Genomic DNA, 18,007 nt, shown 5'->3' with positions numbered 1-18,007 from the left:
AATGGGTGGCGTTTCGGGTCGAGACCCTTGTTCCTCGACCTGAAACGCCACCCATTCCTTCTAACCAGAGACGCTACCTATCCCGCTGTACCACAAGTGGCTGCAGTTTTAATTCCTACTTTGTGTTAGATGAGCTGATTCTGAGCCCCCATCATGTTGGGCATCACATGGAGCCAGGCAGGAAAAGGGAACATCAGCTGGAGTTCGCATTCCTAATGATTTCTGCTGGAAAGATTGTTTGTAGAAGTTGCAGTGAAGCGTAACTTGGTTGGATGGTCTCCTGGCCCTTGTCCAAAGCTAAACATGAAGAGTTAATAGTTGGCCCTTGTTTTGGAAGCTTGTTGGCACAACTGTGATTTGACATCTTAGGGTTAGAGAGAAATTTAAAGTTTGAGGATTATGTATTAATGAAAAAAATCCCAAATTTTGAACTAGCATGGAATCTAGCTACCCTATTAAAAACAGATGACTGAACCTTTGCAGTAAAATACACGGAGCACATTAGCTACAGCCTGAAGCTTTTTAAACGCCACGAGGGTTAAAGATATAGTCTACCCCAGAAATGCTCTGTGTGAATGATGCATTTTTGAAATTCACGGTGCAAGGATTGGGACCACATCTTCGGGCATTGAAGCACTGACCCGAAGAAATAAATGATAATTATAACTGCTGATATTTGTTTAGAAAAAAAACATGGAAAATGCTTTTGGATCGGGCAATGGAGGGAGAAAATTATGGTGGGGGAAAATGGTAGGCTTTTGTTAATTTAGGGAACTAAAATTGGTCCAATGACTCTTCTCATCTGATCTAATTTACAAAGAATTAATTTAATCCCATGTTCAAATGGAAATACTGATGATGTTGGCAGTGTGGAATGTACAACTGGACCTGCCAGAAATGACAAACTTGCAGCTGAGATGTGTCACAAAGACAAAAAAAACTTCAACCGACGTCCATTTCTGGTTCAATGCAAAGAATTAGACTGTAATCAAGTGATTTGTTAGCTATTCACACACATCAGATTGTATATTGACTGAGTTTCCTTTGAAACTGAATGCACGTATCAAATATGTGGACTCCGAAAATTATACATCAGATCTTCCACATAGTGTAGCGATCACACATTGATATCATTCGGATTTTTTCTGCAGTTAGTGAAGTCATAAATGGCTATGTTTATTTCCAACATGGGCCCCTTTTGATTGAGTTTGTATTTTCGTGTTTATTTTGCCAATTGTCATTTATACTTTGTTACTTGTGATTAGCGCTTGTCTGTAAAATATAAATCACTGGTGTCTATCTCATGCACCGAACTGTCTGATGTTGGGCCTTTAGGTAAACAGCTGTGAGTCGTTTAAATAAATTAATTTGCTCTTGCCGTTCAGTCATTGTTAGTTGTGTGTGAGAATGCAGCAGCAAATGGATGCATTTAACATAATTACAAGGCTATAAATCTGACCTAATGTCTTTTCTCTTACTCATTGGTGGGGTGTGTGCAGCATTTATTGCCCATCTCTAATTACCTGAGGCAATGGGGGAGCTACCGTTAGAAGGAGCAGTGGTAATGTGGTGAAAGTGCTCTTGTATCATAGTGCAAGGAAATCAGGAGATGCAGGCAATTGGCCAAAGGACAACGATGGAGCATCAGAGTAATTCATTGGTGAGATAATTGTCAGAGAGGGTCATAGAGATGTTGAGGAGTCGGAGGTGTCGGTGGTCCTCCTCCTCTCCTAACCTCAGATAGACACAAAGTATGACAGAAGGAATGGGTGACGTTTCAGGTTGAGACCCTTCTTCAGACCTCCATCTTAGACGTGGTGAAAGTTGTAAGTGTGGTCCATGCTGTCAGAGCAGCCCTGCTGAGCTGCTGCATGCATGGAGATGGTATACCTTGCAGCCACTAGTATGTGGAAGGTTCATCGAGGTGAACCTATCAATCTGTCAATGCTGTTAATGTTACACTCGTTAGTGCTAGGGCAACACGGTGGCGCAGCAGTAGATTTGCTGCCTTACAGCGACAGAGACCCGGGTTCAATCCTGACTACGGGGGCTCTCTGTACAGAGTTTGTACGTTCTCCCTGTGACCGTGTGGGTTTTCACCGAGTTCTCCGGTTTCCCCCACACTCGAAAGATGTCTCGGTTTGTAGGTTAATTGGCTTCAGTAAAAATTGTAAATTGTCCCTAGTGTGTAGGATAGTACTGATATACAGGGTGGATCACTGGTCGGCACGGGCTCGGTGGGCCAAAGGGCCTGTTTCTGCACTGTATCTCAAGTCTAAAGTTTGCTTTAAAATAGTAAATAATAGAAACTTAATTCCAATTTAACTATTGCTTAAAGTTATTTTGTTACCAACTTTGAATCAGTGCTTGATCATTATATTGCTGAAGATATCAATTCCTTCAAAGAATTGAAAAGGTCTCGACCCGAAACACCACCCATTCCTTCCCTCCAGAGATGCTGCCTGTCCCGCGGAGTTACTCCAGCATTTTGTGTCTACCTTTGATTTAAACCAGCATCTGCAGTTCTTTCCTACTCATTTCCTTCAAATATTTGTTTAAAAAGTGGAAAAATATAGAAGAGATATTAATAGAGGGTGGTTACTATGCTTAACTTTCTTTGGAGATGGGCTGTCTTTGTAAGTCCTCTCTGCACTGAGGGTTGCTGGTGTACATCTTCTACCACCTGTTGTTAACATAATTTCTGTGATCCTCTCTACTCTGTCAGCAGTTCAGAAGGGCAGTGTTGGTATTTTGGTCCACTCCAATTAACGAAAGATCTCAGCTATCATTAGCACATTTCATCACCATTCCTTGCAAAGAAAAGACTTCTCAGTAGGAAAAAGACATTTTTTTATTGGGTTATTGATTATACCTGTCACAACAATACACACCATCCTGACCCACTCTTACAGTTTCCTAAGAAACTACATATGCAAATTGTGGTACCAAGTGCAATAACTTATTCATAAAACAATATAACACAGGCAAATTATGAGTTTGCTAAATTCTCACAGTAATGATGAATACTACTTTGGATGCAGTAACACTTTTTATTGAATGTAATCTAATTGCACCCTTTGCTACTATAATTTTTATAACAAGGCAATTAAAGCTAAAGGAGTTTACATGGTTAAAATATTTTACAACAAGTTATAACAGTAATTGTCTCAAGACTTTATTTCGTCAAAAGTATACAACACACCCAAACAGATATATTACTCTGAACTTCAATCTCCTACTTCAGTAGTATAAGTAATAACAATGGGCGTGATTGTTGCAAAAGATAATTACATTAAAAACTATAACGTTTCACTTTTGGTATATTAGCACAGTACACAAACTTTTTTTTGTTTATTTATAAGACGTTTTCATGTCTTTTTTTAAATTGTGTAAACTTTGCAAGATCTTAAACTACTGTTTCTACTATGGGTCAGTGCCTAGGACTAGTCACATAGGATTTTAATATTTAAAATCAAGTAAATATTTTTTGCAGAATGAACAATTTAACAAATTTGAACTTGATATCCAGTCTGTTTTATTAAAATCTTCTATCAAAGTTAAACTCGTATCCGGAGTAGTGGTGAGTGTATTGGTCGTAACCAATATGATGAGTTAGTGAGCAACCTATATCATAAACAGGAATTAAATCAACTTAGCAAGAAAGAAATCCATTACAGTTTGTAAACGGAAACTGTTTTTTAAAGTATTAATTTGTAATAGATTGATTTACAAGTTGTAAGGATTTTTCAGAATCTAATTCGAATTTGTTGACGAGAACAAAAAGTTTTTCTCACTTTGCAGAAAACAGTCCTTTTCCAAGTGCAGGCACAAGCAACTGCAAATGCTGGTTTACCAAAAAAAAAGACACAAAGTGCTGGAGTAACTCAGCCGGTCAGGCAGCATCTCTGGAAAACATGGGTGGGTGATGTTTTGGGTCGGAACCCTTCCACACAGTTTGGTTTCGCACTTGTCAAAAAGTAGAAGGTATTTCCTCTGAAATTTGTTTAATTCTTATTGATGAATTAATACTTCTGTTATACCCCGTTTTAAAAAAAAGAATGCTTCGCTATTTAAAACTACACAGAATATCACTTTCAAATGAGACTTTTGTTTTTGAATAGCTTACAGGGTAGCTCTTGTACAGCAAAAGGTATAATATAAATATTTCTAAATAGAAGTAAACCTTTCTAATCCTACCAACCTATAATAGGAAAAGTGCTGCATATAAATCTCCATGTTCTGGTATGTCTTTAGTCCAGCATAATGTAGTAATGTATTATTTTCAGTGTTTGGATATGTGACATTAAGTCACTCATGTGGCCCAGGATATTGCTGCACTGTGCTCCTTGGCTTTCATCCGTAAGGCCGCGATGCTGGATGACTTTCGGTCTGGCTCGTTACTGATGTCGAAAGTGTTGAGAGCAGCCCCCAGCCCAGCGGTGCCAAAGATGCCACCCATGTGTGCCTGTCCCACGTGGCTGCCTGGAGCCGAGACACCCAGGAAGTCGGACACCCCTGCTGGTGCATGTGCGTGGGCGTGCGGGGACATGCAAGAGGTCACGGTTTCACAGGGCACCACGCAGGCCGGCACTGGAGAGGAGGCACCGTTGTTACCAATCCAGGACGGATTCTGAATCTGCAAAAAAATGAACAGGCCAAGTGTCAAGCAGTTTCAGTTTAGTTTTTTGTCATGTGTACCGAGCGAGCTACAGTGAAATCAACCTATGCAGATTCAAGTTGCTTATTCTATTTTTTTAGTTATTTTTTAATGATTTAATTGGCTAATATCCCACTGGTGTGGACAATTATGCAACAGGTCCAAAGCAAAGGAACAATTCTCAGATTAAAACTCGCTTCGTCACAAATGCTGAATTCTTCCAGTTTTATAGAGGTGATCTTGTAGAGGTTGACAAAATCAAGAGAGGAATAGATCGGGTGGACGCACAGATTCTCTTGCCCAGAGTAAGAGAATTGAGATCCAGAGGACATAGGGTTAAGGTGAGGAGGAAAAGATTTACTAGGAACCTGAGGGGTAACATTTTCACACAGAGGGAACGAGCTGCCGGAGGAGGTAGTTGAATCAGGTACTATCACAACATTTAAAAACAGACAGATACATGGATACGAGAGGTTTAGAGGGATTTGGGCTAAATTTGGGCAGGTGGGACTAGTGTAGATGGGACATGTTGTCCAGTGTGGCCAAGTTGGGCCGAAGGGCCTGTTCCCTCGCTGTAAGACTCTATGACTACTTTTAACACAGGTTTGGTAGGCTGGCATAGAGACAACATGCTGGTCTTCTGTAACAAGTGTTGTTGTGGCTGGCAGATTAGGTGTTAGCCATTCAGCTCAATAAGACCATTTAAGCATTCAATTAGATCGTGGCTAAGAGCTGCATCAGTATTCTGAAGACAGACACAAAGTGCTGAAGTAACCCAGCGGGTCAGGCTGCATCTTTGAAGAAAAGGAATACGTAACGTTTTGGGTTGAGACCCTTCTTCAGACTGAGAGTCAGGGGAAAGTGGAACGGGAGATATAGACGGTACTTAGGAGAAATTAATGGAAGATATGCAGAAAGTAAATATAATTAAGGAAAGGCGAAGCCCACAATGGTCCATTGTTGGCTGTAGGATAAGTGATAATGGGTTATACAGAGTGGAACCATCTGCTCAGTTTTCTCCTGTATTGATTCTGTAACCCACAATAAGATCACGTTGTTTGTCAGCAATGTTATAGACAGCAATAAAAGGTTGGATCGCATTGTATCTCCCAAATAACCTTGGCAACATAGATTCAACAGGCCTTGCAGCATGAATCTCCATTCCAGATGTCCATCGTGTCTAGCACCTTCTCTACTTTTTGATATAACCAGCACTCAGCTCAGGCAGAATAAGCACACAACCAGACTGAGGACTTCTCGCAGCTGTCTGTAATAATTTAAACATTTTAAAATATTTTTTATCTTCTTGAGATTTTGAACAGAAGCAAATAAAGGCTGCCAGATTAAAGATAAAATTTAAAAATACGTAAACTTAATGAAAAAGAATTACAACAGATTAAATGTTCCTAAACTTATGCTGGAAGTATTAAACCTCACGCGTATAACATTAGAGGGGTTTTGTCAAAGGTGATTGCAGTCGAATTTAAACTCGGCTAAAAATCATTCAATGATTACTGCAACAAGCCAAGGTTGCTGATTGACTCGATGAAAACTACAACAAAAGATGCTGGAGTAACAGATTAGTGACGATTGCAAGTACTAGATCTGCATTTAATTATGCTTGTGTAACTCTGATGTTTGACAGGGTATTGACAGCCCCCATTTTACTTTCTTCAGTACTTGTTCAGTATTATTGGGCTGAAGAAGTGCCCCAACCTGAAACGTCACCTATCCATGTTCTCCAGAGATGCTGCCTGACCCGCTGAGTTTCTCCAGCACTCTGTGAAACGTCACCTATCCATGTTCTCCAGAGATGCTGCCTGACCCGCTGAGTTACTCCAGCACTCTGTGTTCTCCTCCTAAACATTGGCTCTTGGCATCTGCATTGGATGTTGGCACAGCCAAAATTCCTCACTCATCTCAAAATGAATATTCCACTGAAGTGCACAGTTGTGCAGTGTACAACATCCCACAGAAATGCCTTTTGGACGGCTCGTATTCCAAGACAGTCTCTGAGCAAATTAAGTAAACAAGTTGCTTTCCAAAGCAAAATATTGCTTTACAGTAAATCATACATTTTTTGGCATTTGAGGGTGAACAGCATCAGACAGTGTGCTTTAAAAACTAAAGTGCCCCATAAAACCATTCCCGGAGCATTCTCAGTTGATGAAAGTTGAAGACCGTGGATCATCAACGCCTCCACATTCATAAAACATTAATAGACAACCTTTACCTTGATACTTCTGTGGAAATGAATGATTATGCTCGTCATCAGATAGTAATTCAAAGTGCAGCCAAGAATCAAAGTAAATCTCTTCTTGGTGAAATGTTGGTTTGTAGGATAATTGGCCCTCTGTAAATTGCCCCTGGTATGTCGGGAGTGGATGTGAAAGTGGGATAACAGAACTAGTGCGACTGGGTGATCAGTGGTTGGCGTGAACTGGATGGACTGAAGGGCCTGTTTCTGTGCTGTATCTCTAAACTAAACCAATTTGTGAAGGGCAATAAAACAAATGTTTTGTGGACAAAGTATTAAGTCATATTAATGACAACTGAGAGTCATATATATTATATTTTCATTTGAAGAAGTGTACCGACCCAAAACGTTGAACATCTATGTCCTCCAAACATGCTGCCTGACTAGCTAAGTTACTCCAGCACTTTGTGTCCTTTTTGGTAAACCAACATCTGCTGTTCCTTGTGTCGACAATGCATTTTATGTATGTCACTGGAAAAATAAAGTTGCTGTGTGCATTTTAATATTTCCAATCACTCTCAATTTAGCTCATTCTTACTCACTTGTCACATTTCTGTCAAACTCTGCCGAACATAAACATGAAGGCCATTTTCATATGTTTATTCAACTCAAGTGATTTCTAATCTTGCTTAATCTGAAAATGTGGGCAGTATTTCCTGCTTTGATTCCCTCTGTTTATAGCAGCAGAATTTGCTAATCTTGAGCTTCAGGCATCTAATTGGGATTTGCTGTTTAACTTCTGCATCTAAATGTAGATGCAGCTTCTAAAATAGCCTGCGTTATCACCTTGAGCATGTCAGACAACCCATTGGCTCCAATAACGGGATAGAATAATTGCCGCCCTAAACATAAAAAGCGTTTTACCCAGCCTCTGCTAATCCTGGGGATCAACTCTCAATCAAATCAATGCACCTTTTGGGAAAGTTTAATTGCTGTGGTTTGATGGCTTCTAACGTGTTTGGCAGAAGTGGGAATATTTCTACTGGGCATCAAAACCATAATCTACTACCTCAGCACAATTTCTGTAATTGCACATCAAAAGCTAAGTTGGAATATTTTTTGGAGTAAAGGAAATCTAATTAAGAAAAAGAATATCCTAAGAACTTTATGCATTTAATTATGCAATTAAATGTTTGAAGGAGGGTTGATTAGAACTCATGGAATACACTTATTAATGTTTATAGTAATGCCCATAGAGTCCCGTGGCACAGAAATAAGCCCTTTGGCCCACTGTCCATATTCAACACCAAGTACCCTTTTACATAAATCCCACTGTATTTTCCCCGCAGTCCCACCAACCCCAGGCCCACTCCAGGATTCCACCGCTCCCCTGCACACGAGCGGCAGTTTACAGCGGACAATTAACCCACTAACTTGCATGTGTCTGGAATGGGGGAGGAAACTGGAGATCAGGCTCGCTGGAGTTGACAGGCCACCTTGTGATTCACCTCGCTGCCTGAGTTTAGAACTGCGACTTTCAATATGAATCGTGGTCATTGTTGACCAGGTCTCATGTCATAATTGTAACAGTGCTACTGTGCTGTCCCAAATGTGGCATTGGTGTTGAGAAAATATCGCAGATCAAACCACCACTTTCACAAGGTCATAAGATCATAGGTGATAGGAGTAGAATTAGGCCACTTGGCCAATCAAGTCTGTTATATGGGTGTGAACGAAAAATGCAGGAATCACTGCTGTGATTTCCTATAAAGTGCTCAATAACTTCAAACCAAATGTGCTTTAGTTTGGACTCTGTCAACTCATATGACATGCAATGGTGTGTTATCACAGATTAAATCAGCAAGAAGGTTGATGACTTTAAATTGGATTTACTTTGAATGAACCCTTTAATATGGGCGTGAATTGGAATTAAATTAATCTGATAAATCTGTAAATTGTGTGGCCGGCTAAACTGGTTGACGTTTCTTCACTCGAGGCCTCACTTATTCAGAATCTACACTATTCAGAACTTACACTATTCCAAAATTATTGGAGGGACAGTTCAATAAAATTGCAAGTGTAGAGGCTGTTAATTGGGACTATTGAATTAACTTAAGAGAATGCGCAGGAAGATTTTCACCTACAGCATTCACAGAAATGCAAAACCAAACCAGCATCGCAAATAGGACACAAAGTGCTGGAATAACACAACGGGTCAGGCAGCATCTCTCTAGATTTCTCGACGAGTTACTCAAGCAAGTTGTGCCGTCTCAGCTAAACTAGCATCCGCAGTTCTTTGTGTCCAGCATTGCAAATTGTTTCACTTAACACTCAAATGGTAAACTCAGTCCAAGATCAAGAGTGAAACTGAAATTAGGAGCTGTAATCTTGCACTGTTTGACAATGTTATCACATGGAATAAACAAATATGTTCTGATATAAGTGTAAATCTCTGAATGTAAGGTTACATTTACTCTGTTAATTTAATATCAGTTTGAAACTCACAGCAGTTGAAATAAGTTGAGGACAAAACTAAAGAACGATCCCGTGAATGAGTCTTGCTCCAAGATGCTGCCATGGCAGCTTAGGCTGACTTATTTAATCTGGTTTAACTGTATCTGAAACATTCATTTCAAGCAAATATAGTTTTTTATTGATGGTCAGACTGCATGACAAAGTGAAACTCTTCAAAAGCAGTTACTTTTAGTTCAGCTTGAGCTGACACCACACTGATCTGAACGATAGACCTATCTGTAAAAGTAGCATTAATGCAGTGACTTTTTGGCTCCGTTTCATAGTTCCATGTAATTGGAAACTGAAGTTGTCTCGGGTCAACCTGATACTCAAACAAATGGTGAAAGCACAGATTCAAAGTAAAATGGAAAATGTTGGATTATGTAACAAGTCAATCAGTATCTAAGTAGGGAGCAATATTTATTGTTCCAAGATCTTACTTTGTTGATGTGAAATGTTATCTCTCCCCCTCAGTCCACATTCACTACCTGCCCTGCTTCATATATCCAGCATTTCCTCTTTTTTGATTTCCAGCATCCACAGAATGATTTATTACTGATTAAGAAAGGGCTTTTTAGAGTCTTTTTAGATCAATCCACTCGATTGATCTTTAAAACATTTCTGATCTTAATTTAGGGTTATATTTAAATTCCTAACACTTGGGAAACCATGGTGCTTGCAGGACCGAACTAAATAACAATTCTGGAGAGACCCAAGACAAATAACGTGCGGTATCTGGCCGGTTTCAACAACTAATGAAACAGGACTGGTCACTAAAGTGCAAACACATTTTTGCAGTTGTTATAAAATGATTAAATGACATTTTCTATAGATTTGTCAAGCCATGTAAAGCCATTTACGGTTGAGATTCATAAACTAGTAATATTCTGTTAAACTCTTAAATAATATATTCTTTGGGAATTTCATGTATTTGTATACCCATCTTTCATAGCTATTGTTTGCTTGTGCAAATAAAACTAATCTAACTGTGCTCATTTGAGTGTATTTTCCAATTCAAAACAGAGATGTATAACTAAAACTTCAGGCATGTGGATTATTGGGAATTAAAGTTCATAACAGTTGCATTGCCAAAGTTTTCTAATCATTGTCTGATATGGAATGAGTGGCATAAAATTATAACTACTATCATCTTTCACCACCTTGCTCTTTTAACACAAAACAGTTTACTCCAATCATCTTAGAGTCATACAGTGATACAGTGTGGAAACAGGCCCTTCAGCCCAACTTGCCCACACCGGCCAACATGTCCCAGCTGCACCAGTCCTAACTCCCCACATTTGATCCATATCCCTCCAAACCTGTCCTTTCCATGTGTCTGTATAACTGTTTCTAAAATGTTGGGATAGTCCCAGCCTCAATTACCTCCTCTGGCAGCTTGTTCCTTACACCCACCACCCTTTGTGTGAAAAGGTTACCCCTCAGATTCCTATTAAATCTTTTCCTCTTCACCTAAACCTATGTCCTCTGGCCCTTGATTCACCTTCTCTAGGTAAGAGACTCTGCGCATCTACCCGATCTATTCCTCTCATGATTTTATGCACCTCTGTAAGACCATCCCTTATCCTCCTGCATTCCAATGAATAGAGTCCCAGCCTACTCAACCTCTCCCTCTTGCTCAGACTCTCTATCCCTGGCAACATCCTCGTGAATCTTCTCTATACCCTTGAGTAAGAAGGAACTGCAGATGTTGGTTTAAACCAGATAGACACAAAAAGCTGGAGTAACTCAGCGGGACAGGCAGCGTCTCTGGAGAGAAGTTTCGGTGATGTTTCGGTCGAGACCCTTCTTCAGACTGGTTAAGGACAAGGGAAACGAGAGATATGGACAGTGATGTGGAGAGATAAACAACGAATGAAAGATATGCAAAATAGCAACAATGATAAAGGAAACAGGCTATTGCAAGTTGTTTGTGGGGTGAAAATGAGAAGCTGGAGCGACTTGGGAGGGGGAGGGATGAAGAGGGAGGAATGCCAGGGCTACCTGAAGTGAGAGAAATCAAAATTCATACCACTGGGCTGCAAGCTGCCCAAGCGAAATATGAGATGCTGTTCCTCCAATTTGCGTTTAACCTCACTCATGGCAATAGAGGAGAACGAGGACAGAAAGGTCTGTGTAGGAATGGGAAGGAGAATTAAAGTGTCCAGCAACCGGGAGACAGTCTATCTTCTCTGTTGCCTTTCCAGCTTGACAACATCTTTCCTATATCTTGGGAAACATTAACTATCACCTCATCACCAAGTCCTTCAAACGAAAGTGTGTCATGATTTGATGCCACTAAGTACCATGCTACATTTCCCAAGTGGTTTTGCAAGAGAGGCACCTTTGCAGACACATTGTGCCAAGGAGAAATGGTGAAGGTGTTTGTACAGAAATAGTGAAGGCAGTGTTTCTTTTAACTTGGAAAGATGTATGACTTGATTTATACCGAGAGTCCAAAGCCATTTTTCTAGCCCACTTAAATGAAAAGAATGAATGAGTTGGACATGGTGATTTTCGCTCCAAGAGTTTGCAGCCAATTAGGTACTTTTGAAGTTGCTGCACAGGAAATTCAACCGGCAATTTGGGCAAAAGCTCCTACAAAGAGAAACGTGATAATGAGGAATAAATATCTGCCAGAGAAGGAGGGGGAACTCCACTGGTTTGTGCCTGGACCCTGCTATGCTCAGCCTAACTAAGAGGGCAGATGAGGTTCAAATGTGTCCAAAAAAACTGGACTGCATTAATGTCCCTGCATCAGCACTCACCCATCCACCCGTCTAGACTGGAATGAAGCCCCAGGGCTAGGAGATGAATCCAAAACCTTCTGTACCAAAGATCACATTTTAAGGTGATCATAAAACCATGTGTTTGAATTATATTATGGTGTAGTATGTACTCTTAATTTGAGCATTTACACTGGAAAGGAACTTTGGTTTCCAAATTAAAGTTAGCATACTGAAGTTCCAGCTCAACTTATTCCATTCAAGATTATTCTGTTGTTTCCAACAACAGCTAGACTCTGTTTACTTTGGCTTTATGTTAGTATAACCAAAACCCATGTTAAGGAAACAAAAAATATTAAAGCTCTCTTATCTTTATTTATTTTTAAATCACTGCTAGTTTACTGGTGGTAACCTGGTAATTAATCAACCAGCTAGCAGGTGAACACACCTGAGCTCTGAGGTTTGAGAGGGGGGAGGAGGGAGGAGGGGGGAGGAGGGAGGAGGAGAAGAGGAGGGGGGAGGAGGGGAGGGGGGAGGAGGGATGGGGGAGGAGGGATGGGGGAGGGGAGAGGGAAGGGAGGGGGAAGGGATGGGGAAGGGAGGGGGAAGGGATGGGGAGGAGAGGGGAGAGGGGATTAAGATGGTATGTTGGTGGGGAAATAGGACCCAATGGGGCAGTCATTCATATGATGAATTTGATGGAATGGATAAAATGAGGTGGTGCAGCAGGAAGAGCTGCTGCCTCACAGCGCCAGAGACCCGGGTTCGATCCTTACCTCCGGCGCTGTTTGTGTGGAGTTTGCACGTCTCCCTGTGACCGCTTGGGTTTTTTCCGGGTGATCTGGTTTCCTCCCACATCCCAAAGACGTGCGAGTTTGTAGGTTAATTGGTCCTTTGTAAATTGCCCGTAATGTGTCAGGAGTGGATGAAAAAGTAGGACAACATAGAACTAGTGTGATCTGCGTGGACTCGGCGGGATGAAGGGCTGTTTCCACGCGGTGTCTCTAAACTAAACTAAATTGACTGCAGCTGTCTGTTGGAATATATTTCTAATTTTCTGCAGGCTCACCTGTTGTTTCAAATACCAGATATGGGAACTTTGCGCATTTCCAAAAATAGAATAAAAACACGCCGCTTATGGTTTAGTATTTGGAACTGTAAAAGCATCAAGGACGTAATATAGGGAGGCATAAGGGGGGATTATTGGGGTGGTGTAGCTGCGATTGTATCCAACGTCTAGTGTATGGAACACTTGAAGCTGTCGGGTTGGGGCACTTAAAACACGAAGCTCAAACTCTATCATTCACAATCATTTGTTTTCTTCAGCCCTGAAAAAAGACTTTGGAATTGAAATGTTTGCAATTTCCAGCCCGCGCTTCTGGTGATGAATTCTGACACGCGGCTGTTTGAGGAGGGAACGCGATAGTCACTGAAGTGGCCGCGCCGATGCACAACGTTGAAACCGGTTCGGTTCCGAATCTAACGCATTAAAGCTTCAGAATTTCAGCACTGAACAGAATGGAACTGATTGATTAAACTGCGTTCACCCTAATTCATATCAACGGGGACAACGCCGCAGCAGAATGTTGTCGAGGCGGGTATTTCTAGGCGACTCGATGTATACAACATACTGTTTGTTCTCTTATAATAATAATAATAATAATAATAATAATAATAATAATAATAATAATAATAATAATAATAATAATAATAATAATAATAATAATAATAATAATAATAATAATAATAATAATAATAATAATAATAATAACATTCTTATTATCGGAAGATTAATTTCCACCGCGCTACGTGCTGCTTTACCTGCGCGTAGTTCTCCCGGGTTAGAATGGGCAACTCGTAGGCGGTGGAGAAGTGGCTACGAACTTGCTGCATTTGTCCAAACCGCTCTCTCTTCCTCCATTTAGCTCTACGATTCTGAAACCAAACCTAAAACCAACAGAACAAAGGATGTGATTTATATTTCCTGCACATATACACTGACGGCACATCGCCCCGCGCCTCCACCTAAACTAGACTTTGGCAGCATTGTTTCTTTACGTTAAGCTTTGCTGATAGCTGAGTGCTGCAATAGGGAAAGCAGAGATTTTATAAATAAGATACACACAAAAATACTGGAGTGATTCAGCAGGGCAGGCAGCACCGAGAAGGCTTTTGAGTCCTTAATTGAGTTAATAACGTTGTAAAACACATTCCCAAATGTAATGTAATTAAATGTGGCATCACCAAGTTTGCGGATGACACAAAGCTGGGTGGCAGTGTGAGCTGCGAGGAGGATGCTCTGAGGCTGAAGGGTGAATTGGATAGGTTGGGTGAATGGGCAGATGCATGGCAGATGCAGTATAATGTGGATAAATGTGAGGTTATCCACGTTGGTGGCAAGAACTGGAAGGCAGATCATCATCTGAATTGTGTCAGATTAGGAAAAGGAGAGGTGCAACGAGACCTGGTGTGCGTGTACATCAGTCACTGAAAGTAAGCATGCAGGTAAACCAGGCAGTGAAGAAAGCTAATGGCATGTTGGCCTTCATTGCAGGAGGATTTGAGTTTAGGAGCAAGGAGGTCCTACTGCAGTTGTACAGGGCCCTGGTACGACCGCACCTGGAATATTGTGTGTGATTTTGGTCTCCTAATTTGAGGAAGGACATCATTGCTATTGAGGGAGTGCAGCGTAGGTTCACCAGGTTAATTCCCGGGATGGCGGGACTGACATATGATGAAATGAGTCGACTGGGCTTGTATTCGCTTGAATTTATAAGGATGAGAGGGGATCTTATAGAAGCATATAAAATTCTTAGAGGATTGGACAGGGTAGATGCAGGAAAAATGTTTCCGATGTTGGGGGAGTCCAGAACCAGGGGTCACAGTTTAAGAATAAGGGGAGGCCATTTAGGACAGAATCTGTGGAATTCACTGCCACAGAAGGCAGTGGAGGCTAATTCACTGGATATTTTCAAGAGATAGTTATTTTTAGCTCTTAGGGTTAAGGGAATCAAGGGATACGGGGAGAAAGCAGGAAAGGGGTCCTAATTTTTGGATGATCAACCATGATCATATTGAATGACGGTGCTGGCTCAAAGGGCCGAATGGCCTACTCCTGCACCTATTTTCTTTGTTTCTATGTTTCAAACTAATTAATTTTTCCAACTCAATTATGACTAACATAATGTGTAGGAAGGAACTGCATGTGCTGATTTAAACCGTAGACACAAAAATACTGGAGTAACTCAGCGGGACAGGCAGCATCTCGGGACAGAAGGAGTGGGTGACGTTTCCCGTCGAGACCCTTCTTCAGACCTATTCCTTCTCTCCAGAGATGCTCCCTGTCCCGCTGAGTTACTCCAGCTTTTTTTGTGTCTATCTTCGGTTTAAACCAGCATCTGCAGTTCCTGCCTGGACTTTGCTTAAAAAGTGAGTTTGATCTGGAAAAACTCCACTTTGAAACAGCCGACGTTCTTCATCACATTTATATTTGAGAAGCAGAAAATCTGCCGAAAGAGATTGGTTAAAGACTTAACCGACTTGCCCCACGCTGCCCCAGTTACATCCCATACATCTAATAAAAGGCTCCAATTTCAATATCGCATTAATTATTCTTCAAATGACGCCTGCCATCTTTAAAATTGTGAATTAGTAATGAATGGGATAAAGTAAACAACGGCCTTTTCGTTTTAAAATGAACCTGCTTTGAGGATAAAGAGCTTTCAATTATGAAATGTTATAAAGGCTGGAATTGGCACGTTCACTGGTCACATCAATTAACAGATTTTAATCCGCTTGTAATTACCCAAAACCTTATCCAGACCGGGCAATGCAATGCGATGGTTTTGAAGGGAGTGCATTGAAAGCCCTCGCTCCCTCACACCGTGCCCGGTCCATGTTACCGTCCCCACTTGCTTTGATTTGAACAAGAATGATGTTGGCGTTGATGGGACTTTATTCAGTCCCTTGTCCGCGACAGCGTCTCCCCTGTGAGTCGCCTACAATGTCCGTTTACTTCCGCAATCGCTTCGTCTTATTGAATGAAGATTCCCCCACAAATCCGCTCGTGAAACCATCGCAGCGCGGCACAATTCATTGGCAACGGGAATGAAGACGATTGCGAGTGCAGGGGTCTTGTTTTTTCTGACAACCCGTGGCCTGACAAATGTCCAATTGTTCTGCGGCGTGAATCTGGAACAAACATTGGTCAGCTTTGCCCGCTCCACCGGTCAACGCTTGTCAAGCGTGGAAAATCAAGCCCAGGAAACTCTGCCTCTCAACAGCCCGACCTTCAGTAAGTTTCCAGTGGGTGGGGGCGGGGGGGGGGGGGGGGGGGGGATTAGTGCAAAGTTCTGCAGCAACTTGTACTCTGTAGCTGGGGGCAGAGTGTGTGGAACCGTACAGCTTCTGCCAAAGCCTTGTCCACCTTCACACCGACACCACGCGGAGTAATTATCGTGCATGTCTCAGTAATGCCGAACCACCAGATTACACGTGCCTCCATCAATTCTCTCGCCCCAACATCAAATCAGGAGGGGGGGTTATGCTCCCTACATTTCTCAAGCTTCTAAAAATGTACGTTCAGTGTTTGAAGACAACTCGTTATTCTACTGACGGCGGTGCGGGAAAGAGCGCGTTTCATCGCATGTTTAATTTCACGAAAGGCTTTGGAACAGCACAGGGAAATATCTTTCATTCATTGTTCTTTATCTCTCGACATCAACGTCTATATCTCTCGTTTCCCTTATCAGTCTGAAGAAGGGTCTCGACCCGAAATGTCACCCATTCCTTCTTTTCAGAGATGCTGCCTGTCCCGCTGAGTTACTCCAGCACTTTTGTGTCCACCTTCTGTGGAACTGTGGACAACACTGCACTGCCCTGTTGAGTTGTATTAAGTTGCATTCAACACTGCACTGCCCTGTTGAGTTGTATTAAGTTGCATTGGGTTGTATTCTGCCTACTCGGGGCCGGTCGGCTTCAGCCGAGAATCCGCGTTCTTGTTTTTGATGGGGGTTGGGATCGGCCTGGGGTGTAAATAGATTCGAGTGGAAATCCGAGACTTGAAGCCCACGCGAGCTCACTTCCCACTTTTATGCGATGAAACAAGACAGCAAGAGGGTGAAGGGGAGTTTTCTAAGGAGATCTGGTCCCCGGTTTGATTAGAGATTGTGAAAGTTTAGATGGTTTTCAAAGGGGGGAAGATATTCAAAGAGCAGAGGATGAAGCCCCAGGCTGCAAGAAGATCGCTTCTTATCTCCAACAGGATGGGAAATGCGAGCATTTGATGGGAATGTCTTAAGCCGGGCATGTTTTCATTGCATGTTTAATTTCCGGCCCCGACTTCCCTCAGTACCGCGTTGTGACGGCGCTCTCTGTACACGGGGCCTTCGCTGGGTTTCGTTGTGACAACTTGTACAAAGAGGTCAGCACAGGGTCTCGGTGTCTGCAGCAAAGGGACGTGTTTATTTATCCACAGCAATTCTGGGACGGAATGAAAATGAGCTTAAAACTTCATAGTTCTGTGAAAATGCCCGCGTTTGCCAGGTCGCTGAGAGTGCGTGAACTTGGATTGAAATCGACGTTCCTTTAGAGTTGGAGAAGGGTTTAATAAGAAGAGCAATACAAGGCGAGTGCAAGGGCAGCGGCAAACCTACATCAATCCCAGCGGAGTATATCGGCAGCGTTGCTGTTTACACCAGGGATCGGATCAATCCAATGTATAACCGGGCAGATACTGACGGGCTGATACCGGCAGATACTGACGGGCGGTTACAGAGTCCCTGCCGACATCGGGTTATTAAATGCTACAACCTCCAAATAAGCTCTGAACATAGACTATTATCGTTATTATTGTACTGTTATTGGTTTTTTTTAAAATGTGTGTACACACACACACACACACACACACACACACAT

The 18,007-nt window shown here is 41.8% G+C and overlaps 1 protein-coding gene across 1 annotated transcript in view; it reads right to left on the bottom strand.

The window, feature by feature from the left end:
* Window positions 1-2,858: 2,858 nt before the first annotated feature.
* The window catches only part of alx4a (ALX homeobox 4a), a 51,737-nt gene continuing 36,588 nt past the window's right edge, over window positions 2,859-18,007 (bottom strand). The window contains exons 3-4 of the mRNA XM_078415471.1: window positions 13,913-14,038; window positions 2,859-4,636 (exon numbers count right to left, since the gene is read on the bottom strand). Coding sequence (XP_078271597.1) covers window positions 4,313-4,636; window positions 13,913-14,038 — 450 coding nt within the window. The 3' untranslated portion in view covers window positions 2,859-4,312. The remainder of the gene's footprint in view (window positions 4,637-13,912; window positions 14,039-18,007) is intronic.

The sequence above is a fragment of the Rhinoraja longicauda genome, chromosome 18 (genome assembly GCF_053455715.1).
Source record: "Rhinoraja longicauda isolate Sanriku21f chromosome 18, sRhiLon1.1, whole genome shotgun sequence".
Classification (NCBI taxonomy): domain Eukaryota; kingdom Metazoa; phylum Chordata; class Chondrichthyes; order Rajiformes; family Arhynchobatidae; genus Rhinoraja; species Rhinoraja longicauda.
This window is presented reverse-complemented; position numbering and strand designations above follow the sequence as displayed.